Raw genomic sequence first — 26,594 nt, 5'->3', positions numbered from 1 at the left:
TGCTAATTTTTGTATTTTTAGTAGAGATGGGGTTTCACCATGTTGGCCAGGCTAGTCTCGAACTCCTGACCTCAGGTGATCCGCCCCCCCTCAGCCTCCCAAAGTGCTGGGATTATAGGTGTGAGCCACTGCACCTGGCCCTGTGCCATCTTCTTTATGTTCCTTTATTCTGTCCTTTTTCATGCCTTCTTTAGATTATTTTCCCCCCATTCCATTTTCCTCTTACTAATACGGAAATTATGTACAATATCTAGCTTTTTACATAGTTTTCCAAGCAAATTTAACAAACATAACTTATCAAAGTCTAAATTTAATGAAAATCTTTGTTCTCCTCCTGAATAATGCAAAACCTGGCTTAGAGAACATCCTGACCTATATGCTACAGTTATATATTTTAGTTATTTGTTTTAAACCTTCCATACATTATAATTTTTGTTCTATATTGTTGAAGTTTTGCATTTACACATAAATTTACCACTTTTTTTGTTGTTGTTGGTTTGAAATAGAGTCTCACTCTGCCACCCAGGCTGGAGTGCAGTGGCGCGATCTTGGCTCACCTCCACCTCCTGGGTTTAAACGATTCTCCTGCCTCAGCCTCCAGAGTAGCTGGGATTACAGGTGTGCACCACCACACCAGGCTAATTTTTGTATTTTTAGTAGAGATGGTGTTTCACCACATTGGCCAGGCTGGTCTCAAACTCCTGATCTTGAGTGATCCACCTGCCTTGGCTTCCCAAAGTGCTGGAATTACAGGTGTGAGCCACTGTGCCTGGCCTATTTACCACTTTTTTGACTATTTTTTCTTTTCGTGTCTCAGACCTTTTCTCTAAAGTATTTCCTTTAGAATTTCCTTTAATGCAGGTGTGTGCTTCATAAACATTCCCAGCTTTTGTTTATATGAAAATGTCTTTATTCCACTGTCTTTGGTTGGCCTTTGAGTGATATTTTTGCTGGGTGTATGGTTCTACGTTGATGATTACTTTCTCTTATTGTGTTAAAAAATTTTTCCATTATCTTCTGGTTTCATTGTTGTTAAGAAGTAATCTGTCAATTTAATTATTATTTATTTGTAGAGAATCTTGTTTGGGTTTTCACTTTGGCTGTCTTCTCCTTTTAAAAACTTTTTGTTATGGAAAACTTCAAACATAAAAGTAGAGAAAATAGTATAATGAACCAGACGTGCCCATCACCCAGCATTAATAATAATTATTACATGGATTCTGGCTGCATTCGAGATCATTTTTCCCTTTGGTGTTCTGCAGTTTTACCATAATGTACATACATGTAGATTTCTTTTCTTTCTTTCTTTTCTTTTTTTTTTTTTTTTTTTTTGAGATGGAGTCTCGCTCTGTCGCCAAGGCTGGAGTGCAGTGGCATGATCTCAGCTCACTGCAACCTCCGCCTCCTGGGTTCAAGCAATTCTCCTGCCTCAGCCTCCCGAGTAGCTGGGACTACAGGCGCACAACGCCACGCCCAGCTAATTTTTTGTATTTTTAATAGAGACAGGGTTTCACCGTGTTTACCAGGCTGGTCACGAACTCCTGAGCTCAGGCAGTCCAGCTGCCTCAGCCTCCCAAAGTGCTGGGATTACAGGCATGAGCCACCGTGCCCAGACTTTTTTTTTTTTTTGAGACGGAGTCTCACTCTGTCACCCAGGCTGGAGTGCAGTGGTGCAATCTTGGCTCACTGCAACCTCCACCTCCTGGGTTTAAGCCATTCTTCTGCCTCAGCCTCCCAAGAAGCTGGGACTACAGGCGCCTGCCACCACGCCCAGCTAATATTTTGTATTTTTAGTAGGGACAGGGTTTCACCATTTTAGCCGGGATGGTCTCCATCTCCTGACCTCGTGATCTCCACCTCGGCTCCCAAAGTGCTGGGATTACAGACGTGAGCCACCATGCCTGGCCTACATAGGGACCTTTTATCAGACTTCCACTTGGGGCAGGTCTGACCTTGGTCTCCTATTCCCCCTCTGCAGGGAGGAGGGGAATTTTGAAGCTTAGGGTCACCAGTTATTTTCAGTGAGAGGGCCACTCAGGATATCTATTTAGCTGTATTTCCAAGAACCTTTGTGTCTTTTTAAAAGTTCCAAGTAGGCCGGGTGCGGTGGCTCATGCCTGTAAACCCAGCACTTTGGGAGGCTGAGGCAGGTGCATCATGAGGTCAGGAGATCGAGACCATCCTGGCTAGCACAGTGAAACACCGTGTCTACAAAAAAAAATACAAAAAAATTAGCCGGGCATGGTGGTGAGCTCCTGTAGTCCCAGCTACTCGGGAGGCTGAGGCAGGAGAATGGCGTGAACCTGGGAGGCAGAGCTTGCAGTGAGCCGAAATCGCGCCACTGCACTCCAGCCTAGGTGACAGAGCGAGACTCCGTCTCAAAAAAAAAAAAAAAGTTCTAAATATTGCATAATAAGTTGAAATAGATAAATTAGTAAAATAAAGGTAATAACCACCATTACCCCTTCCCCCCAGGTATGACAGGTGACTGGGAGACAGACAGAGTGACAAATGGAATGAGCATGGGCTTTGGAATCAAAGATACTCAGCCCTACCACCTACTAGATGGGTGACCTGGGGCAAGTCACTTTATCTCATGGAACCTCAGTATCTTCATACGAAGAGGGGGCAGTAGTACTTAGTGCTTGGTACACAATAGGGACTTACAAAAAATAGCCACTGTTCCTGTGATGAACCAAGAGAAGAAAACCCCATAAACTTAACGCCATAGAAATATGTGGGATTAAGGGACTCTTTTTTCGCTGGGTGGCTCTAGCTCCTTCCCAGTGAGCCACCCCAACAGAGTGAGGTTTTTCTTTGTTTGTTTTTACCCGAGAAATAGCCTCAGGAGGTCCTGAGAACATGCGCCCCACAATAGGGTGTTTATGTTTAACTCGCACAGGGGAAAGATCCTTGATCCCTTGGTCTTTCCCTTTGGACTGTGCCATTTGCTTTCTGTGCCATCTGTAGTGGTAGGAGGACTCCTGTCTGCTCATCTGCTCTCCAAGAAGGCTGGGGTGGAAGTAGAGGCTGGATGGCCCTGTTCCGGGCCTCTCCTGAGAATGGCTGAGGAGGCGGCCCGAAAACTCCTCCCAGGTAAGACCCACACAGAGATGGGGCAGAGACGAAGTCCGGTAGGTCCTGCTTCCCTTGCTGAAGATGAGAGTGGCAGTGCTGAATTAATTCCTGGTATTTCTCACCAGGTGTATTTGGTCTTTCTACCCACCAGGCACCCACCATGGAAATCAGGAGTGCCCTGGGCATTTTAAGGGCCTGCTGGGGCCCTGACCCGGATGGATGAGTTGACCTCATTATTGTTTGCAGGGGATGGTTGAAGGTGGCCAGCCTGGTGGGTGGAAGGCCATTACGCTTATTTTGAATGAGCCCATTTGTCCCCTCCCAGGTACTACAGTTATTCCGCACACTGCTGGAGTAACAGGGGCCCAGGGAAGGGTGTTGGTGTGAGCATTAGCAGCCCTGGATTCTAGACTCAGCTCTGCCAGCCAATATCGTGACCAAGCCACTCTTTCTCTTCACAGTTTGTTGTTTGTTTGTTTGTGATAGAGTCTTGCTCTGTTGCCCAGGCTGGAGTGCAGTGGCACAATCTCAGGTCACTGTAACCACCGCCTCCTGGGTTCAAGCAATTCTTTTGCTTCAGCCTCTTGAGTAGCTGGGATTACAGGCGCCTGCCACCATGCCCAGCTAATTTTTGTATTTTTTAGTAGAGATGAAGTTTCGCCACGTTGATCAGGCTGGTCTCAAACTCCTGACCTCAAGTGATCTGGCTGCCTCAGCCTCCCAAAGTGCTGGGATTACAGGCATGAGCCACTGTGTCTGGCCTCTCTCCACAGTTTGGTTTCCCCATCTATCAAATGAGAATCATAATTTCTGCCTCCCTACCGCATCGGGTTTTGGAGAGGCTAAAATGAGGTCAGGAAGGAGAAACTGCTTAGAGAACCTCCAACACTTTTAAAACGAGAGGGATTTGTTTTGTGGCTAAGCTGTGTCCAGGGCTGCGGGCCAAGCCTCCGTGTTTTTGTCTAGTGGGGCAGTAACACCAGGCTCAGTAGCATCAACTGTACACTGTGTTCCCTTCAGGGTGTGGTGGAGGCTCTGAGGACTGTTCACACCCAGACACGTCACACTGTGCTTTCCATCACCTCTTGGCCATCTCACTTATTTATCCCTTTTCTTTCTTAATTTTTTTTTTTTTTTTTTGAGACAGGGTCTTGCTCTGTCACCCAGGCTGGAGTGCAGTGGCGTGATCATGGCTCACTGCAGCCTCTCGAACTTCTGGGCTCAGTTGATTCTCCCACCTCAGCCTCCTGAGTAGCTGGGATTACAGGCAGACGCCACCACGCATGGCTAAATTTTTTTTTGTAGAGATGGGGTTTCACCATGTTGCCCAGGCTGGTCTTGAACTCCTGGGATCAAGTGATCCACCTGCCCTGGACTCCCAAAGTGTTGGGATTACAGGCGTGAGCCACCACACCCGGCCTCTTTATCCTTCTCACATAGCACTTGCCTGTCCTTTGGGGGAGAGCTGAGGATAGCGGGTGAGCTGGGTTCAGGTCTCACTCATAGCTCATGGCTCATGGCTTTAGCGTCTCCTTGCAGACATTGTGTCCTGTGTGATTCATCCCTGGAGGAAACTCTGGAAACTCTGCCTAGCTGCTCCTCCTTTATAATTTAATTATTTTTGGTCATTGGTCATTTTATAAAAAAAGGTCAAGAAACAGGATTTTGTCACTCCTCTTCTTTTTATTACAGCCTGACTTTTTCTGAAATATTGCTTAGAGCCCTTCCTGGTTGTGACTTGCTCTCCCGCTGGTGCCTGCCAGATAGCAAGTTTCTTGTCTGTGGCAGACACAGTTGCTAGACCCTGTGGTTCTTGGAAGTGTCGACACCTTTGTTCACAGTTTGGTGACGCATAGGCTGCTCTGGAGTTGTTTGACCTTTAGGCCCGGAGAGGAAATCTCTGCCTCTGGCTGGTTGTCCAGTTCTCGTCTTGAACCAGAAGGCACTTGGGTGGGGCGGGCAGAGAACTGGACTGGGGCTGGGGTGGGCACAGGGGAGGCGTTCCCGTCCCAGCTCTGTTTGACTCTCTCTGCGTGACCTGTGGCTGAATTACTTCTTTACAGGCATGGTTTTCCCTACCTATAAATCGAGGGTCATACTATATCCGTGGTTTAGTGGTTTATATCCTATTTTGCTTCCCTTTAAAAATAATTTAGCCCGTATACTCTTTATTTAAAGCAGAGATTTTTATTTAAAGTCTATGAATGGCTTTGTTTATTATTATTATTATTATTATTATTATTTTGAGACAGGGTCTCGCTCTGTCGCCCAGGCTGGAGTGCAGTGGTGCAATCTCAGCTCACTGCAGCCCACGCCTCTTGGGTTCAAACGATTCTTGTGCCTCAATCTCCCAGATAGCCAGAATTACAGGCGTGCGCCACCACGCTTGCCTAATTTTTGTATTTTTAGTAGAAATAGAGTTTCACCATGTTGGCCAGGCTGGTCTCGAACTCCTGGCCTCAAGTGATCTGCCTGCCTTGGCCACCCAAAGTGCTGGGATTATAGGCGTGAGCCAAAAGTCTATGAATGGCTTTGAACGGGGCTTACTCTTGTCATTGTGCCACAAGCCCCACCACTTTCTGTGGCTTAAACCCTGCCTGCATCACAATAAGTTACCTGCCTGGGCTTTGAAGGCGTAGTGTAAAATAAATAAAAATAGCTAAAGCTCTCTAGCTAAAGCGAGTGTGTGTGGAGCACAGCCTGCTCCCTGCCCCCTCATGATGAGCAGGAACCCAAGGTTGTGCAGAGCAGTGTTTGACAGCATCTGGGCTGGGTGGCTGCTCAGGGCCCTCCAGTTATGACATTTATCTTTCTCTGGCTCAGACTCTAGCAGGACACCCAGGAGAAAGAGGGAAGTGCTGGCTAAGGTCCCAGGCTTTGGGCGTGTATCAGAACTATCCCTATCCCCCTGCTCCTGTCCGGGATCATAATTTGTCGATTGTTCAGCCTTTCAGACCCCCACTGGCATGCCATATGGAACAGTGAACTTACTTCATGGCGTGAACCCAGGAGAGACCCCTGTCACCTGTACGGCAGGGATTGGGACCTTCATTGTTGAATTTGCCACCCTGAGCAGCCTCACTGGTGACCCGGTGTTCGAAGATGTGGCCAGAGTGGCTTTGATGCGCCTCTGGGAGAGCCGGTCAGATATCGGGCTGGTAGGTTCGCTGCTGCCCTTCCTGTTTGAGTCCCTGCTTACGAGGCCCAGGGCTCTGAGCAATAAGTTGCAGTCAAGCCAAGGAAAACTTAGGGTGACCTTGGGAGTGGTCCAGGATTTGGGCTCAGGACACCAAAAATAGACCAAGCCTCCAATTCGAGTTTGGCTTGGAGTGGGGAGGAGAGTGGGAAAGCACATTTCTGGCAGGCAGCAGGGGCTGCATTCAGCTTTGACCAGTTGAGATTCTCTGATTTCTAGGAAGAGGGTCGTATGTTTCATGCCCCTGACTCACTTGACGGCTTCAGATCATCAGCTCGTCCGGCCTTCATTTTTAGCATCTATCTGTATTTGCTGTGTTTCTTAGGACACCGGTTCTGAGAGATACTGAGTGGCAGTTGCATGAAAAAATGAGTCTTGGCCAATTAAGTTAGGGGAATATTAGATATAATATCCCCCCCTTTTTTGGAGAGTCAGAATGCACATGAGCAGAATAAAAATCCTCTAGTAAAGAAATCTATTCAACTTTGTTTAATTTAACATTTCCCAAACTTATTTAACACCAGAGCTTCCCTTTATCTTCCAGTACTATTAACCCATGGAAATTGAACACACTTTGGACCAGATGATCTCTAAGGTCAGTTTCAGCTTCTAAATGGGATAATCAATAAGATTAACAGTAATTGAGCCAAAGCCATCCAGGACATAACACTGGATTTAGTCATAACTGGATTCAAGCCCTGGCCTTGCTACATCGAAACTGTGTGACCCTGAGCAAGTCACTCAACCTCTCTGGTCCTCAGTTACTTCAGCAGTAACGTTAATATATTAATACCAACTTTGCTGAGTCACTCTGACTTAGGAAGACTGCATTTAGGTCTAGGCACATTTTATGCAGCCTGGTGCTAATTCAGCTTGAAGAGTAAAGCTTGTGTGAGGACTCCCTGAAAATCCCTTAAGAAGGTGCCCCCCTAAGGCTGGGTGTGGTGTCTCACGCCTGTAATTCCAGCACTTTGGGAGACTGAGGCGGGCGGATCACCTGAGATTGGGAGTTCGAGACCAGCCTGACCAACATGGAGAAACCCCGTCTCTACTAAAAAATACAAAATTAGCCGGGCGTGGTGGTGCATGCCTGTAATCCCAGCTACTTGGGAGGTTGAGGCAGGAGAATTGCCTGAACCTGGGAGGTGGAGGTTGGGATGAGCCAAGACTGCGCCATTGCACTCCAGCCTGGGCAACAAGAGCGAAACTCCATCTCAAAAAAAAAAAAAAAAGGTGCCCCGCTGGAGACCTGTAGTAAATCCCTTAGTCCATCTCAGGCAGGTTTTGCTCCAGCAGTGGGACCGTAGTAGACTCTGTTGGTGCCATGCCCATATCCTCTCAACTCTTACCATTTCCATGCACACTGGCCAGTCTTCCAACTGCCATCACCTGCGCCTCTTTGCCTGTGGGTCTCCTCTGGTGCCTGGAGCCACTCTGCTTGCCTTTGGCTGAGGGTACCAGGATTTAATGCTACCCATGAGTAGCTCTCAAGCTGGTAACTGATACTGATGGTAGTTGGTGGATAAACATTCCAGTTCCCTGCCCCTTGGGTGGGATCACTCCGAAGCTGGAGCTCTACACTGAATTCCTAAGCTCCCCAGCAAGATCAAACTCCAGTTCCCATGGTGGAAACCTGCCTGATGGCATACCCCTTAAATGCCGCCTCCCTTGCCCTGCCTCACTTCCCCCTCCTCTACTGGTGTTTACAAGGACTTACCTTCCAAATCAACTACTTTCAGGTAGAATGAGGTTGTGCTCCTGGGGGGACACAAACCAACACGGAACAGTTAGCTATTTCTTTGAGTACCAGATGAAGTTACCAGCTTCCATGAGGTCTAAGCCATATGAAAAATACATATATTTGGCTGGGTGCAGTGGCTCACGCCTGTAATCCCAGCACTTTGGGAGGCCGAGGCAGGCGTATCACCTGAGGTCGGGAGTTCGAGACCAGCCTGACCAACATGGAAAAACCATGTCTCTACTAAAAATACAAAAAATAAAATAAATACAATAAAATAGAAAAATACGTATCTTTGTTTATTTTTTTGAGACAGAGTCTCCCCCTGTCACCCAGGCTGGAGTGCAGTGGCACGATCTCGGCTCACTGCAGCCTCCCCCTCTTGGGTTCAAGTGATTCTCATGCCTCTGCCTCCTGAGTAGCTGGGATTATAGGTGCACACCACCATGCCTGGCTAATTTTTGTGTTTTTATTAGAGACAGGGTTTTACCATGTTGGCCAAGTTGGTCTCGGACTTCTGACCTCAAGTGATTTTGCCCGCCTCAGCCTCCCAACGTGCTGGGATTATAGGCATGAGCCACCGCACCTGGCCGGCACTGGCAATTTTTAACAGTCTCTACAGAGACTAACAATTAAAAAAAAAAAAAAGTCAAAGGATACAAAAAAGGGTACTCAGTGACATTGGTGAAGTCCCCTTTTGCCCCTGTCTCCAGCTATTCGATTTCTCTCCTTAGAACCACTCTGTCAGCTTCTTGGTGGATGTTCTTGAGTTAATTTATGGAAATACGTAAAGCACGTCTGTGTCTTCAGATACTGGAATCACATGCTGGGTGCTGAGAAATCAGACGGATTGCGGCAACAGCAAATTCTCATCTCCCATCTCACACTCACTCTAGGCAGGACATAAACACTCCAAATCATTTTTCTTTTTCATTTTTTGCTCAATGTGTATAATTAAGTCCTCATAAATGTGCATGAGATGCATCTCTACTATGCAGATGTACAGGAAGGCTGGCCATGATCCAGCATTGCCCTTCCCTCTCAGGGTCTGCATGTTTCCCAAGAAGCACTGGGGCGCCTGCCCTGCATCTCCCTGGGCAGTCAGGGTTGGGGGTGAGTAGATCCTTCTTTGGCCATTGGCCTTCCCGTTGGGACCGTGTGTCTTTCTGTCTCTCAGGTCGGCAACCACATTGATGTGCTCACTGGCAAGTGGGTGGCCCAGGACGCAGGCATCGGGGCTGGCGTGGACTCCTACTTTGAGTACTTGGTGAAAGGAGCCATCCTGCTTCAGGATAAGAAGCTCATGGCCATGTTCCTAGGTAAAAAGGGCAGAGTAAGGGAGCTTTTCCCCTCATTTTTCTTGTTGATGTGTGATTTGTTTAAAAACTTTTTTTTGAGACAGAGTCTTGCTCCATCTCCCAGGCTGGAGTGCAGTGGCACAATCTAGGCTCACTGCAACCTCTGCCTCCCAGGTTCAAGTGATTCTCATGCCTCAGCCTCCTGAGTAGCTGGGCATGTGATGGTGTGGACTACAGGCACACACCATCACATCCAGCTAATTTTTGTATTTTTAGTAGAAACAGGGTTTCACCATGTTGGCCAGGCTGGTCTCAAACTCCGGACCTCAGGTGATCTGCCCGCCTTGGCCTCCCGAAGTGTTGGGATCACAGGTGTGAGCCACCATGCGTGGCCTGAGTGCCTGCAGAATCAGTTCTGAATTCAGAGTCACTATGGACTTACACTGCCTACTTCATGCCCACTACACCACTTCACGCCTTCTTGCAAAAGCCAACTGAAGCGTGCTGCATTCTGTGTATGTAGCCCTGGATTTCTTATCTCCTGGCCATTGCACATGGCATCTTCTTTGCCTAGAATGTCTTTTTTCCTGTCTTCCTATGTCCAAATTCTTTTCACCTTTCAAAGCCTAATTTAATGTCGCCTTGCCCAGGAAGTAGCTTGATCCTTCTACAGAATTTAGGACCTTCAGCATCTTTCTTGCAGTTAGCTCTCATCAACAGTTACAGCTCTACAAATTGAATGCAGAATCCATGCCTTATTCATCTTATGTTCCCCACAGTGCTTTACATGTGGTAGGTAATAGATTAATACCTGTTGAATAAATACATCTTACCCACCAGGCCCTTAGACACTAGCAATCTTGAGGAATTGTTGAGCACCTAATTACTATTATTATTATAGCTACAGTAGTCCCCTGTTATCCACAGTTTTGATTTCCATGGTTTCAGTTATCCATGGTCAACTGCAGTCTGAAAATAGGTGAGTACAGTCAGATACGATATTTTGAGGCTGGGTGCAGTGGCTCACGCCTGTAGTCCCAGTTCTTTGGAAGTGAGGATTGTTTGAGGCCAGGAGTTTGAGACCAGCCTGGGCAATATAGTAAGACCCCCTCTCTAAAAAAACAAAGATATTTTGAGGCACTAAATTTACATAATTTCTTTTTTTCCTGTCTCTTACCAAAAAGATAAATTCACATAACTTCTATAAAATATATTGTTATACTTGTTCTGTTTTATTATTAGTTATTGTTGTTAATCTCTTCCCATGCCTAATTTATAAATTAAACTTTTTCGGCTAGGCACAGTGGCTCATGCCTTTAATCCCAGTGCTTTGGGAAGCTGAGGCGAGAGAATTGCTTGACCCCAGAAGTTCAAGATCAGCCTGGGCAACATGGTGAGACCTCGTCTCTACAAAAAAAAAAAAAAAATTTGCTGGGCATGATGGTGCGTGCCTGTAGTCCCCACTACTTGGGAGGCCGAGGTGAAGGATTGCTTGACCCTGGGAGGTCAAGGGTGCAGTGAGCCGTGATCATACCACTGCACTTCAGCCTGGGGGACAGAGTAAGACCCTGTCTCAAAAATAAAAATTTTTAAAAATTTAATGAATTAAGAATTCTCATAGATGTGTATGTATAGGAAAACAGTAGTCACGCATTGCTTAATGACAGGGATATATTCTGAGAATTGCATCGTTAGGTGATTTCGTCATTGTGCAAACATCATAGGGTGTACTTAAGCAAACCTAGATGGTATCGCCAACTACACACCTAGGCTATATGGTGTAGCCTATTGCTCCTAGGCTACAAACCTCTACAGCATGTTACTCTACCGAATACTATAGACAATTGTAATAGAATGGTAAGTATGTATATAAACATAGAAAAAGTACAGTACAAATACAGTATAAAAGATAAAAAAATGGTACACCTGTATAGGGCACTTACCATGAATGCAGTTCACAGGACAGGAAGTTGCTCTGGGTGAGTCAGTGAGTGGTGAGTGAATGTCAAGGTCTAGGACATTACACTATTGTAAACTTTATAAATACTGTACACTTAGGCTATACTAAATTTATTTAAATTTTTTTTCTTTCTCCAATAATAAATTTTTTTTTTTTTGAGACGGAGTCTTGCTCTGTTGCCCAGGCTGGAGTGCAGTGGCATGATCTTGGTTTACTGCAACCTCTGCTTCCCCAGTTCAAGTGATTCTCCTGCCTCAGCCTCCTGAGTAGCTGGGATTACAGGCGCCCACCACCATGCCTGACTGATTTTTTTTTTCTTTAAAGACAGAGTCTCACTCTGTTGCCCAGGCTGGAGTACAGTGGCGCAATATCGGCTCGCTGCAACCTCCGCCTCCCGGGTTCTAGCAATTCTCCTTCCTCAGCCTCCCGAGTAGCTGGGATTACAGGTGCACGCTGCCACGCCCAGCTAATTTTTTGTATTTTAGTAGAGATGGGGTTTCACCGTGTTGCCCGGGCTGGTCTTGAACTCCTGAGCTCAGGCAATCCACCCGCCTCGGCCTCCCAAAGTGCTAGGATTACAGGCGTGAGCCACCGTGCCCGGCCTAATTTTTGTATTTTTAGTAGAGATGGATGGGTTTTCACCATGTTGGCCAGGCTGGTCTCAAACTCCTGATCTTAGGTGATCTCCACCCACCTTGGCCTCCCAAAGTGCTGGGATTAGAGGCGTGAGCCACCATGCCTGGCCTCCAATAATAAATTAACGTTAGCTTACTGTAACTTTTTTACTTTATAAACTTTAAAATTTTAAAAAACTTTTTGACTCATTTGTAATAATGCTTAGCTTAAAACACATTGTACAGCTATACAGAAATATTTTATTTATATCCTTATTCTCTAAGTTTTTTTCTGTTTTTAGTTTTTTATTTTGTTTTTACCTTTTACACTTTTTTGTTAAAAACTAAGCTACAAACACACATTAGCCTAGGCCTAGGGTCAGTATCATCAATATCACTGTCTTCCACTTCCCCATGTTATCCTGCTAGAAGGTCTTTGGAGGCAGTAACACTCACAGAGCTGTTGTTATCTCAGATGATTGATAACAATGCCTTCTGGAATTCCTTGAAGGACCTGCCTGAAGCTGTTTCATTTTTTTTTTTTTTTTTAGACGGAGTTTTGCTTATGTTGCCCAGGCTGGAGTGCAGTGGCGCCATCTCGGCTCACTGCAACCTCCGCCTCCCAGGTTCAATTCTCCTGTGATTTTCCTGTCTCAGCCTCCTGAGCAGCTGGGATTATAGGCACCCACCACTATGCCCAGCTAATTTTTGTTTTTGTTTTTATTTTTTTTGGAGACAGAGTCTTGCTCTGTTGCCCAGGCTGGAGTGCAGTGGTGTGATCTCTGCTCACTACAAACTCCGCCTCCCGGATTCACGCCATTCTCCTGCCTCAGCCTCCCGAGTAGCTGGGATTACAGGCACCTGCCACCACACCCAGCTAATTTTTTTGTATTTTTAGTAGAGATGGGGTTTCACCGTGTTAGGCAGGATGGTCTAACACTGACCTCGTGATCCGCCCACCTCGCCCTCCCAAAGTGCTGGGATTACAGGTGTGAGCCACCACGCCCAGCCGACTTTTTTTATATAAGAGGAAGGAGTTATCTAATGATAATAATATAGTAAATACATAAATGCATAAATAGTTGTTTATTAAATATCATGTACTATACATAATTGTATGTGTTATACTTTTATGACTGGCAGCACAGTAGGCGTGTTTACACCAGTATCACCACAAACAAGTAAGTAATGCATTGCATTATAAAATTACAACAGCTGTGATATCTTTAGGCTGTGGTGATTTTTCACCTCTATTATAATCTTATAGGACCACCATCTCTACAGTTCAGTGTTGGCCAACATGTTGTTATATGGCACATGACTGTATATAGAGTTTATTTAGTACTATCCATGGTTTCAGACATCCACTGAGGGTCTTGGAACGTATTCTCCTCACATAAGGGGGGACTACTTTACTCATTTATTCAACAAATATTTATTGAATACCACGGATGTGCCAAGCATTGTGCCAAGCTCTGAACATGGACTGTTTCATATAATCCTTACAACTCCTGTTTGAGATTATCTTATTTATTTGCATGTATATTTGGTACTTTGTTCATTCAGAAAATGTTTATTGCTCATTGTACTAGTGTGGGGGATTCTGCAGTAGACAAAACAAAGTCCCAGGCCTCATGGATTTACAATCTAGGGGAGAGATATGAGGGATAAATTCAAGTTCCTACTAGAATGTAAGTTCTCTGAAGGCTGGATTTTGTCTTGTTTACAAACTCATAGGAGCCTGGAACCTAGTAGGTGCTTAGCGAATGTTTGTGGTATAAATAAATGACTGAAAAATTCCACAGATACCTCACATTACTGTATTAGACCATTTTCACTGCTGATAAAGACATACTCAAGACTGGGTAATTTATAAAGAAAAACAGGTTTAATGGACTCACAGTTCCACATGGCTGGGGAGGCCTCACAATCGTGGCGGAAGGCGAAAGGCACATCTTACATGGTGCAGGCAAGAGAGAATGAGAGCCAAGTGAAAGGGGAAACCTCTTATAAAACCATCAGATCTTGTGAGACTTATTCACTACCATGAGAACAGTATGGGGGAAACAGCCCCCATGATTCAATTATCTCCCACCAGGTCCCTTCCACAACACGTGAGAAATATGGGAGCTACAATTCAAGGTGAGATTTAGGTGGGGACACAGCCAAACCACATCAATTATTTTCTGCTTTTTTCTTTTTGAGATGGAGTTTCACTCTTGTTGCCCAGGCTGGAGTGCAATGGTGCGATCTCAGCTCACGGCAACCTCCGCCTCCCGGGTTCAAGCAATTCTCCTTCCTCAGCCTCCCAAGTAGCTGAGATTACAGGCATGCACCACCACACCTGGCTAATTTTGTATTTTTAGTAGAGACAGGGTTTCTCCGTGTTGGTCAGGCTAGTCTCGAACTCCCAATCTCAGATTATCCGCCCACCTCGGCCTCCCAAAGTGCTGGGATTATAGATGTGAGCCACCACGCCTGGCCTCCCCATTTTATAGATCATAAGGCTGAGGCTTAAAAGGGAAAAACCCACCCCAGGTCACAGTTAGCAAGTGGTAGAGCTGGAGCTGGAATTTGAGCTGGAAGTTTGACTCCAGAATCCATGCTCTTGTCTAGCCTACTTGCCTCATTGCATCCTGGTGCTCTTTCCAAAGTGTAAGTTCTCGCTTCTGCTGTCCAGGCCTGCCTTTTTTCTCCCTAATCACTCATATGTCCATTATCCCATCTCCCCCACTGCAGAGTATAACAAAGCCATCCGGAACTACACCCGCTTCGATGACTGGTACCTGTGGGTTCAGATGTACAAGGGGACTGTGTCCATGCCAGTCTTCCAGTCCTTGGAGGCCTACTGGCCTGGTCTTCAGGTAGGAATGATCAAAGAATGTGATCATCTTTCTATGAGTCTGGCAAAGCAAGCTCATTCTGATGTATAAGTCAAATAAGGTACTTTGTTAGTTGCTTGAGTACTTTTTTTGGAGGGACAGGTTGAGGATGGAAGAGAGACCTAGAGTGAATTAGATAGATTTAGAGTTCTGCCAAATTGAGTGTCAGGAACTGAGCTTCCAGTTTGCCATGGAGTGTTACAGTACTTAAAGTCGACTGTGCATTTCCAGTCTGGGCAGGAATGGCCATTGGCAACAGCTGTTTCTCCACTGGGCATTTCTGTCCAATCTCATTCTTGACAGTGGGCCTCAGGAAGGGCAGGAAGCAGCTTGTGCCGCTGTGCCATCTCGTTGTTTTTCCATTACATGGTCTGGTAGAGTTGCAGCTGGAAGGATCTTAGAGCTTATCTAATCTACCCCACTTTGGTGTTCCAAAATAGTGCATGTACCAAAATGTTTTTATAATCTACGTTTTTAAAAGTTTTAAGAAAAAGTAGTCCCACCTGGGCAACATAGTGAGACCTCATCTCTACAAAAAATAAAAAATTAGGTCGGGCGCGGTGGCTCAGGCCTATAATCCCAGCGCTTTGGCAGGCCGAGGCAGGCGGATCACAAGGTTAGGAGATTGAGACCATCCTGGCTAACACGGTGAAACCCCATCTCTACTAAAAATATAAAAAATTAGCTGGGCGTGGTGGCAGGCACCTGTAGTCCCAGCTACTCGGGAGGCTGAGGCAGGAGAATGGCGTGAACCCGGGAGGCGGAGCTTGCAGTGAGCTGAGATTGCGCCACTGCACTCCAGCCTGGATGACAGAGCAAGACTCTGTCTAAAAAAAATAAAAATAAATAAATAAAAATAAAAATAAAAAATTAGCCTAGTGTGGTGGCACATGCCTGTAGTCCCAGCTACTCAGGAGACTGCAGTGGAAGGATTGCTTGAACCCAGAAAATCAAGGCTGCAGTGAGCCATGATCATGCCACTGCAGCCTGGGTGACAGAGTGAGACCCTGTCTCAAAAAAAAAAAAAATGGCCACCGGGTTTCTATCCGGAATAACCAGGTGGACATTGTGTCATTTACCAAGAAGGGAAAAAGGCCAAAGTAGGGAGGCAATTTCGTGGGAAAGTAAGGGAACCAAGAATTTTGTTTAGGAAGTGCCAAGTTTGTTCTGTCCATGAGACATCCAATGAAGATGTCAGGGTCAGCTGCTTCCCTGTGAGATTACATTAATAGTAATGGCTACTTAGCAATAGCTGGTAAAATTATAAATGCATATATCCTTTGACCCAGTGATCCTAATTCTGAAAATGTATCTTACACATAACATTTTATATCTATTTGATGTGACATATATACAGAATTATTTATTGCCACATTAGTTGTTGGAACCAATTCAAATAAAAATATCTGAAAGCCAAATTTCCATATCTAAAAATATGGAGATAATTAATATCCCTATTAATAAAGAACCAAAGGCTATTTTTTAGTGTGGGGAAAATAACATATACTCATGCATAAAGAAACTCTGGAAAGGTTATACAAGAAACCAGTAATGTTTATCTGAGGCCAGGCAAGATGGGTGATGGTTGTAATCCCAGCACTTTGGGAGGCTGAGGTAGGAGGATCACTTGAGCCCAGGAGATTAAGACCAGCCTGGGCAACAAAGTGAGACCCCCATCTCTACAGAAAATAAAAAAATTAGCACTGGGAGGCTGAGGTGAGAGGATCTCTTGAGCCCAGGAGGTCAAGGCTGTAATGAACCGTGATTGTGCCACTGCACTCCAGCCTAGGTGACAGAGCGAGACCCTGTCTCAAAAACAAAAACAAAAATGGTTATCTTTTGGGGGTGTGGTGTGGGAGTGAGCCTTAGCACAAACTTTTCTCTATTCTTAGAATTTTTAACTGGCTGGTGAATTCCAAAACTGTTAGCTGACATTGACTCTGAAGATTTAGGGACTTAATATACAATCTTTGTTCCTTCCAACAATGCATGAGATAGGTGGTGTATTTTACGTTTTATAGATGGGGCTCAGAGAAGTCCAGTGCCTGGCTCAGCACCACACTGAGTAACTGGCAGACTCAGGGATTGATTCAAGGCCTTTTTGGCCCCACAGATTTTACTTTGTCTTTTCTTAAGGTTGTCTGTGGGGTTTTATGCCTGGTGTCTACCTGCCTGACAGCCACTTTCTCCCACAGAGCCTCATTGGAGACATTGACAATGCCATGAGGACCTTCCTCAACTACTACACTGTATGGAAGCAGTTTGGGGGGCTCCCGGAATTCTACAACATTCCTCAGGGATACACAGTGGAGAAGCGAGAGGGCTACCCACTTCGGCCAGGTGAGCAGCATTTCTGGCTTGTCATCTGCCCGCAGGCTCTGGTTCCTGGAACCCCAAATCCCCTCTACAAGGCTCCATGCTCCACAACCGCCCACAAGTTCATTTCTTTCCATCTGTTCCTTTCAGTGGCTCTGGGTGGTTTTCTTACTAGGAGTTAATTATCCCCATGTTTTCAGATATGGAAACTGAGGCCTAGTGGGATGAAATGGCTCGCCTCTGGCTCTTAAGTGCAGGAGCTAGGCCTGGAACCCAGGGCTCCTAACTAAATTGCATGCTCTTTTTTATTTTTATTTTTTTGAGACGGAGTTTCGCTATTGTTGCCCAGACTGAAGTGCAATGGCATGATCTCGGCTCACCGCAACCTCCGCCTCCTGGGTTCAAGCGATTCTCCTGCCTCAGCCTCCCGAGTAGCTGGGATTACAGGCATGAGCCACCATGCCCAGCTAATTTTGTATTTTTAGTAGAGATGGAGTTTCTCCGTGTTGGTCAGGCTGGTCTTGAACTCCCAGCCTCAGGTGATCCGCCCGCCTTGGCCTCCCAAAGTGCTGGGATTACAGATGTGAGCCACCGCGACTGGCCCCACATGCTCTTTCAAATCAGGAAATGAGTGAGAAGGAAAAGGCCAAGGTTGACTCCTTTTGAGCTCCTGCCATCAGGATTTCAGAAGTGTAGGCAAACTTCCTAAGTCCATGGGTCAGATAAATTATGCTTACGTGTGTGGAATGTTAGAACTTTGGGACGGACCTTAGGAATTACCTAGTCTCTTCCACCTCCCCATTTGCAGCTCAGAATCAAGCAAAGGAGTATATTTGAGACACTCTCATAGGTTCCTTTCTAGCCCTGATGTCATTTGATTCACTTTAGGGAAGCTGAAAATCATGAGGAGGGAAAGAAAAAGGGGGACAAAGGAAGGAAGCTTAGTCAGCACACATAGTCATCCCCCACCCCAAAATAGGCTATGAGCCCATTGTCTTAGACACTTCCCACTTTCCCACCTGAATTGCCTTTTAGCCATGGGACAGGCCTTCGGGTTATCCTGCCTTCCTCTACCCCATTTCCTTCCTCTTCTAACTCAAGTGATTATCGTAGGAGGTGTAGAGGGGACCAGGAGAGGGAATAAAGAGCAAATTCGTCAACTTTTGACTCCTTAGAGACCACTGTTATTGATGTTTCTCATGCATTTGTTCTCATGGCATGTTTTTAAAACAAGAAACTTGGTTGGGCATGGTGGCTCACGCCTGTAATCCCAGCACTTTGGGAGGCCAAGGCAGGTGGATCACCTGAAGTCAGGAGTTTGAGACCAGCCTGGCCAACATGGTGAAACCCCATCTCTACTAAAAATACCAAATTAGCTGGGCATGGTGGCGTGCACCTGTAATCTCAGCTACTTGGGAGGCTGAGACAGTAGAATCGCTTGAACCTGGGAGGTAGAAGTTGCAGTGAGCTGAGATCACGCCATTGCACTCCAGCCTGGGCAAAAAAGAGCAAAACTCCATCTCAAAAAAATAAATAAGTAAATTTTAAAAATAAGAAGCTCTGAGAAGGTATCTTATCTAGTGTTACCAACAGGTAAAGATTAGGGTTTGGGACTAAATGTAAGACATAGGCTTGCCCAATCTTAGGGTTAGAGGGAACCTGAGAGGTGTTCTAATTGGAATTTTCCTAATGTGGCCCTGTCAAGTGGTTATCTAGTTTTTGCTTAGTTACCAGGAGCGACAAGGAGCTTGCTACTTAACAGAGGCAACCTGTTCCATTTGGGACAGGCTGGCAGGAAGGCATTCATGGAAAGTAAGACACTACTGGCCAGACGCAGTGGCTCATGCCTGTAATCCCAGCACTCTGGAAGGCTGAGGCAGGAGGATCATTTAAGCCCAGGGGTTCAAGATCAGCCTGGGCAACATAGCAAGACCTTGTCTCTATAAGAAATATAAATAAATTAGCCAAGAGTGGTGTTGCATGCCTGTAGTCCCATCCCAGCTACCTGGGAGGATCACTTGAGCCCAGGAGGTCGTAGCTGCAGTGAGCCATGATTGCGCCACTGCAATCCAGCCTGGGCAATGGAGTGAGACCCTGTCTCCAGAAAAAAAAACATAAGGCACCGCTGTCAGGAATCCAGGAGTGCGTTAATCCAGTCATCCCTCCTACCCCAAAACAATGGCAAATAGGAGATAAGGACTACTCTTTCACTAAATTGGCCAGAGCCCTATACTTTCGTATATGTCTCTTTGATCAGCAGCGTTGGAGCGCAGAGCCTAGCCTAAAGGCCTCTGCAGGCTTTTACCTCCCTCTAAGTCCAAATCTGAACTTTGGGCTGTCTCCTTCCTCTAGAGCAGGGATTCCCCAACCCCCAGGCCATGGACCGGTACAAGTCCGTGGCCTGTTAGAAACCAGGCCACACAGCAGGAGGTGAGCGGCGTGTGAGCAAGCAAAGCTTCATCTATATTTATAGCTGCTCCTCATCGCTCACATTGCTGCCTGAGCTCCGCCTCTTGTCTTATCCGTGGTGGCATTAGACATTCATAGGAGCACAAACCCTATTGTGAACTGCATATGTGAGGGATCTAGGTTGTGTGCTCCTTAGGAGAAGCTGATGCCTGATGATCTGTCACTGTCACCCATCAACCCCAGATAGGGCTGTCTAGTTGCAGGAAAACAAACTCAGGGCTCCCACTGACTCTACATTATGGTGGATTGTATAATTATTTCATTATATATTACAATGTAATAATAATATAAATAAAGTGCACAATAAATGTAATGCACATGAATTATCCCAAAACCATCTCCTACAAGCCCAGTTCATGGAAAAATTGTCTTCCACGAAACTGGTCCCTGGTGCCAAAATGGTTGGGGACCACTGCTCGACAGAGTTGGTCAGATGCACAGGAAAGTAAAGCAATAACTAACATGCTTAGGAGGCCCACATGTGAGGAGAGAAGCGTGATGGCTGGTCATGAGGGCACTGGCCCACCAGCTGCTAGAAGCAGAAGAGGGCTGGGTGTGGTGGCTCACGCCTGTAATCCCAGCACTTTGGGAGGCCAAGGCGGTGGATCAACTGAGGTCAGGAGTTCGAGACCAGCCTGACCAATATGGCGAAACCCTGTCTCTACTAAAAATACAAAAATTAGCCAGGCACGGTGGCATGTGCCTGTAGTCCCAGCTACTCAGGAGGCTGAGACAGGAGAATTGCTTGAACCTGGGAGGCAGAGGTAGCAGTGAGCCAAGATCATGCCATTGCACTCTAGCCTGGGTAACACAGCAAAACTCCCTCTCAAAAAAAAAAAAAAAAAAAAGAAGAAGCCGAAAAAAGAAGCAGAAGAGGAGGCCTCCCATGAGGGCACTGTCTTTTCTGCCTTTGAACACACAGAATGTGTTCATCTAGTAATGAATGTACCCTAGTCTGTGCCTTAGAATATGAGCAATTAGATTAGCAATTGTCTAGAGGCCTGTGAGGAGAGGGGAGGAGGAAGTAAGAGAGAACTGGGGAGATAGGCAGAGACCTTTTCTCTAAAATAAGAACTAGAGGCTGGGAGCAGTGACTCACGCCTGTTATCTCAACACTTCAGGAAGCCAAGACTGGCGGATGACTTGAGGTCAGGAGTTTGAGACCAGCCTGGCCAACATGGCGAAACCCTGTCTCCACTAAAAATACAAAAATTAGTCAGGCCTGGTGGCGCATGCCTGTAATTCCAGCTACTTGGGAGGTTGAGGCATGAGAATCCCTTGAACCCAGGAGGCAGAGTTGCAGTGAGCGGAGATCGCACCATGGCGCTCCAGCCTGGGTGACAGAGTGAGACTCTGTCACAAAAAAGTAATTAACTAAATAAAATAAAAACTAGAGTTTGCAGCAATAAGCCAAAAGGGACAGAAGCAGTGATCAAGCCCAGGAGGAAACAGGACAGGAGAAGGTCAGGGGGAGATGATGGTATAGAAAGGAGACAGGGGTTCTTCTCTCTCTTAGAAAAGATGGATGAAGTAGAAAAACATACTGAGCTGAGGCCACCCTTGAAGTCAACTCTACAACAGTTCTTCAGGTATTTGAAAGCAATAAACACATTTTTTTTGGATTTCCTTTTCTCTAGAATAAATATTCTCATCTGGACCCACTCCTGTTGGCTAATATTCATCTTAAGGTAGAGGTCATGTCTTAACGTCACGTTCCAGTTGTGGCACAGAATTGGGCAAGGCAAAACATCACTTTTTCTGGGCACAGTGAACTGATGACTACATCTTTGTTAGATTGACGGTTTGGTGGTTTATTTTATTTTATTTTTTTAATTTTTATTTTTTGAGATAAGGTCTCACTCTTGTCACCCAGGCTGGAGTGCCGCAGTGGCTTAATCATGGCTCACTGCAGCCTCAAACTCCTGGGCTCAAGTGATCCTCCTACCTCAACCTCCTGAGTAGCTAGGACTACAGGTGCATGCCACACCCAGCTAATCATTTTTAATTTTTGTAGAGACAAGATCTCGCCATGTTGCCCAGGCTGGTCTCAAACTCCTGGGTTCAAACGATCCTCTCACCTTGGCCTCTCAAAGTGCTGGGATTACAGGCGTGAGCCACCCTCCATGCCTGGCCTGCTCTTGGATATCTCAGCCTTTTCTTTTGGCCTATCCTATCTTAGAACGAGCCTTATGATGCTAAGCTCTTACTCTTCTTTTGAGTTTTAGAATTAGGTTAGACTCTGAGTGACAGGAAAAAAAATAGTAGCTTAATTAGGATAGAAATGTATTTCTCTCTCATGTTCTAGGCTTATATGGCTCGCCATCGTGTCCTTAATCCCACCTAGCTGTTAGAATAGTTGTTAGTGTTGGCAGCCAGGCAGCTTGTGCTTAGCTAAAGTTAGGAATCCTGCTACTAAGGAGGAAGGGGGAACAGATATTGGGAATTAGGCAACAACCTCCGCCACCTTCTCTGCCCCAGACCCTGGCCACCTTTCTCTCCCTTGGGGTGGGAGTCACTGGTCAGCCTTAATGCTGGTCTCCACTGAGCTTCAAGCTTTGGGTATACTGGCTCTGAAACTCAGCATTGGGTGAGGTATCCTGTGTTCCTGCTAGTTGGGGCCTTATGGACAAGATACAGAGGGGAGTAGTCCCTCACTGCCCTAAGAGGCCCCAGGCCATCTCTGTGCAGCCACTGAGTGAGGAGGGTCTGCTTTGGACTTTGCAGAACTTATTGAAAGCGCAATGTACCTCTACCGTGCCACGGGGGATCCCACCCTCCTAGAACTCGGAAGAGATGCTGTGGAATCCATTGAAAAAATCAGCAAGGTGGAGTGCGGATTTGCAACAGTAAGTGTTTGCATGGCCCCAAGAACTGGGAAGAGTCTCCCCTTGCTGCTAAAAAGCCTCTTTAAGGGTAGAGCTTTGGGAGTTCTGACATATCAGCACTAGAAGGGACCTTGGAGATATACATAATGATCGTATTTTACAGATGGGGAGACCAAAGAACAGAGAAGCTAAGTGCCTTGCTAAAGATCTCACAGCTAGTAGAGGTAGAGCTAGGATTAGTTCCTTGGGATCTTGACCCTGGCCCTTGGCATTCCTCCCACAGTGGAGATCTTTGATCTGTTTGAATAGGTGACTTTGAAAAGGTGAGTTTAGCGAAAAGTTTTGTGAGACAATAAAATAGATTTTAAGGGGAATCCAGAGTCCCATAGCCCTATATTCAAACCTGGGACTCCTTAACAAAGCAGTCCTGCTTAGTCTCACAGATATTTCTTGAATGTCTTTCACATGCCAGGCACTCTGCTAGGCCCAAGGGTTACAGCAGTGGCCTTGCTCTCATGGAGCTTACATTTTCATGAGAAAAAAACCGTGAATGTGTATCTGGTAGACAGAAGGCCAGTGTGGCTGGAGCAGAGCAAGCAAGGAGAAAAGTGGGAAGAGATAAGGTCCCAGAGGTAGGCAGGGGCTAGATCACGTAGGGTTTTGTGTAAGCCACAGGAAAGAGTTTGGGTTTTTTTTTCTACTTGGAATGTGAAGCCTTGGTAGGATTTACAGCAGAGCAGTGACATGATCTGATTTGTATTTTAGAAAGATCGCTCTGGCTGCTCTGTGGAGAATAGATTGAAAGGGTCAAAGGTGAGAGCCATCTCACATCCATACAGGAACCAAGCAGGCAAGATATAAATACGAAAGTAGAAGAAAATAGTCTGGAAGAAAATCCCCTGAAAAGCCTACAGAGTTGGTGTTGGGGTATGGAATTCAAAACAACAACAAAACACTTATTTTGCAAAAGTTTGTAATGTGATTATATTCTATAAGTAAAATATAGATATGTGTAGGGGAAGAGAGAAGACCTACATGTGGAAGGGAAAAAATAAACCCCTGATATGATTTGGTTTCTAATATGCTGTATTGTGTGAAAAACCAAAATGATAAGCCCACTGGGGCCTTCCTAGGAATGCTGGGCTCATTTCCATGAACATGAAGCCCTTTGGAGGTCTTCCATGGTGAATGATGGGAACAGGGGTCTGACCTTTGTCAAACAGGGCAAGGAAATAATCATCTTGATACATCAAGACCGTATTTGAGTCATATTTTTAAATGTAAGATAGAGTCCACTGAGAATGTTTTGTTTAGAAGTATTACTAATTCTGAGAAGCTAAAATAAATGTTTGTAGCAAGCAATCTTAGTCATCCATGCCTGAAAACTCAGTTGAAATTCTCTAAATAAGACTCCTTACTAAAACAATGTCAATAGTTTTCATCAACAGCAGTTGAACCTAGTAAGTGTCGATACTTTGGGTCTGAGTGGAGAAAAAAAGACCCCTTATTAGTTGCTTACAAAAACTTGGTAATTGGCCAGGCGCAGTGGCTCAGGCCTGTAATCCCAGCACTTTGGGAGGCCAAGGCAGGCGGATCACGAGGTCAGGAGTTCAAGACCAGCCTGACCAACATGGTGAAACCCTGTCTCTACTAAAAATACAAAAAAAATTACCTGGGTGTGGTGGCATGCGCCTGTAGTCCCAGCTACTCTGGAGGCTGAGGCAGGAGAATTGCTTGAACCCAGGAAGCAGAGGTTGCAGTGAGCCGAGACCATGCCATTGCACTCCAGCCTGGGCAACAGAGTGAAACTCCATCTCTAAAAAAAAAAAAAACTTGGTAATCATCTGAATGCCCTTCCAAGGGGGATTAGCTAAGTAAATGGTGATCCATTTTCACGATGGAATACTCTGCCATCATTAAAAGGGATGATTAGCTCTATGTTTATAGTCACAAAAAGTTGGGATAAAGGGGATAGGAGATTGTCATGTCATAGAGCAAGGTTAGTGGAGACCTTTCTGGTGAGGAAGCATTTGAGCAGAGACCTGAAGGAAGAGAGGGAACAAGCTATGAGAAAAACTGGAGGCGGAGTGCTCCAGGCTGAAAGAACCACAGATGCAAAGAGCCCGAAGCAGGAGGGTGCTGTGCTAGCTCAGGACAGAAAGGCAGCAGCTGGAGCTCTTAGAGTGGTAAGAGGTGAGGACAGGAAGGGAGCAGGGGCCAGGTCATGACTTGCATTTTTATCCTGCATGAAATGGAGGGTTCACAGAAAGTTGTGAGTAGAGAATTGACAGGAAGAGTTAATGTTATACAGATACTGTAGGGGCTTGGTGTGTGTCTCACGCCTGTCATCTTGGCACTTTGGGAGGCCAAGGTAGGAGGAATTGCTTGAGCCCAGGGATTTGAGACCAGCCTGGGCAACATGGTGTGAGACCCTGTCCCTATTTTTTAAAATAGTGTGTATATATAAACTGCAGGGCTAAGATTGGAAGCTGGGAGCCCATTTGGAAGCTTATGTGATAATCCAGGTGAGAGATGATGGTGGCTTGGGAAAGAGTGAAGTTCTGAAAAGTTCAGTGATTTGCTCACAGGCCCTCAGCTGCTTTGTGGCAGAACAGGCCTTCTTAAGGGATTGCCTGACCCTTACTACCAAATTGTGATGGTGTTCCAACTTGCTTCCTTCTCCCACATGTCAGATCAAAGATCTGCGAGACCACAAGCTGGACAACCGCATGGAGTCGTTCTTCCTGGCCGAGACTGTGAAATACCTCTACCTCCTGTTTGACCCAACCAACTTCATCCACAACAATGGGTCCACCTTCGACGCGGTGATCACCCCCTATGGGGAATGCATCCTGGGGGCTGGGGGGTACATCTTCAACACAGAAGCTCACCCCATCGACCCTGCCGCCCTGCACTGCTGCCAGAGGCTGAAGGAAGAGCAGTGGGAGGTGGAGGACTTGATGAGGGAATTCTACTCTCTCAAACGGAGCAGATCGAAATTTCAGAAAAAGACTGTTAGTTCGGGGCCATGGGAACCTCCAGCAAGGCCAGGAACACTCTTCTCACCGGAAAACCATGACCAGGCAAGGGAGAGGAAGCCTGCCAAACAGAAGGTCCCACTTCTCAGCTGCCCCAGTCAGCCCTTCACCTCCAAGTTGGCATTACTGGGACAGGTTTTCCTAGACTCCTCATAACCACTGGATAATTTTTTTATTTTTATTTTTTTGAGGCTAAACTATAATAAATTGCTTTTGGCTATCATATTTTGGTTATCATGTTTTACATATTGGGCTATTTCATGAGATTTCATTCAAAGAAAGGATTGGTGGCTACGGGCAATTGTGACTCTAGTTAATTTTCTCATGCAGCTGGAGAGACGGCTAAATGCAGTTAGCTGGCTCCAAAGATCCTAGGGGTCGATAGTTGAATCTCCTTTCCTTTTCTGGTGTCTTTGCGGAAAGTGTTGTCATAAATATATTTCTTTGTTAGTTCTTGCTCCAACATGTGCTTCTTACTTTTTTTTTTTTTTTTTTTTTTTTTTTTTTTGATACAGAGTCTCACTCAGTCGCCCAGGCTGGAGTGCAGTGGTGTGATCTCGGCTCACTGCAACCTCAGCCTCCCAGGTTCAAGCAATTCTCCAGCCTCAGCCTCCTGAGTAACTGGGACTATAGGCGTGCATCTGGCTACACCGCATTTGGCTAATTTTTTTATTTTTATTTTTATTTTTTGTATTTTTAGTAGAGATGAGGTTTCACCATGTTGCCTAGGCTGGTCTCGAACTCCTGACGTCAGGTGATCCACCCGCCTCGGCCTCCCAAAGTGCTGGGATTATGGGCGTGAGCCACCATGCCCGGCTGCTTCTTGCCCTTTAGTTGACCTATCTATCCACCTGTCCTTCCAAGCAACGATTTATTAAGCACCTTTTTTCTTTTGAGACAGGGTCTCCCTCTGTCACCCAGGTTGGAATGTAGTGGCATGATCACGGCTCACTGCAGCCTCGACCTCCCAGGCTCAAGTGATCCTCCCATCTCAGCCTCTGGAGTAGCTGGGACCACAGGCACACACCACTATAATTTGCCTGAGTTTTAAAAATTTTTTTGCAGAGACAGTGTCTCCCTATGTTGCCCAGGCTGATCTCAAACTCCTGGGCTCAAACAATCCCCTGTCTCAGCCTCCTGATTAACTGGGATTTCAGGCGTGAGCCATGGGGCTGGGCAG

At 46.0% G+C, this 26,594-nt stretch overlaps 1 protein-coding gene and 1 non-coding gene across 3 annotated transcripts in view; both read left to right on the top strand.

Moving 5' to 3' along the window:
• EDEM2 (ER degradation enhancing alpha-mannosidase like protein 2) overlaps nt 1–25,637 on the top strand; it is a 100,608-nt gene extending 74,971 nt beyond the window's left edge. For both annotated transcript variants that reach the window (XM_031004930.3, XM_031004929.3), the window contains 7 exons: nt 2,971–3,096; nt 6,025–6,236; nt 9,190–9,331; nt 14,624–14,748; nt 16,962–17,106; nt 22,276–22,397; nt 25,070–25,637. In XM_031004930.3, coding sequence (XP_030860790.1) covers nt 2,971–3,096; nt 6,025–6,236; nt 9,190–9,331; nt 14,624–14,748; nt 16,962–17,106; nt 22,276–22,397; nt 25,070–25,570 — 1,373 coding nt within the window. In that variant the 3' untranslated portion in view covers nt 25,571–25,637. The remainder of the gene's footprint in view (nt 1–2,970; nt 3,097–6,024; nt 6,237–9,189; nt 9,332–14,623; nt 14,749–16,961; nt 17,107–22,275; nt 22,398–25,069) is intronic.
• On the top strand, nt 23,794–23,865 carry LOC115931772 (small nucleolar RNA SNORD56). The gene has a single exon (XR_004068225.1). It is a non-coding gene; the product is annotated as a small nucleolar RNA SNORD56 (small nucleolar RNA).
• Nucleotides 25,638–26,594: the final 957 nt, after the last annotated feature.

Source organism: Gorilla gorilla, chromosome 21 (assembly GCF_029281585.2).
Source record: "Gorilla gorilla gorilla isolate KB3781 chromosome 21, NHGRI_mGorGor1-v2.1_pri, whole genome shotgun sequence".
In the NCBI taxonomy this organism is placed as follows: domain Eukaryota; kingdom Metazoa; phylum Chordata; class Mammalia; order Primates; family Hominidae; genus Gorilla; species Gorilla gorilla.
The sequence above is the reverse complement of the archived record's forward strand: the minus strand, read 5'-3'. Positions and strand labels throughout refer to the sequence as shown.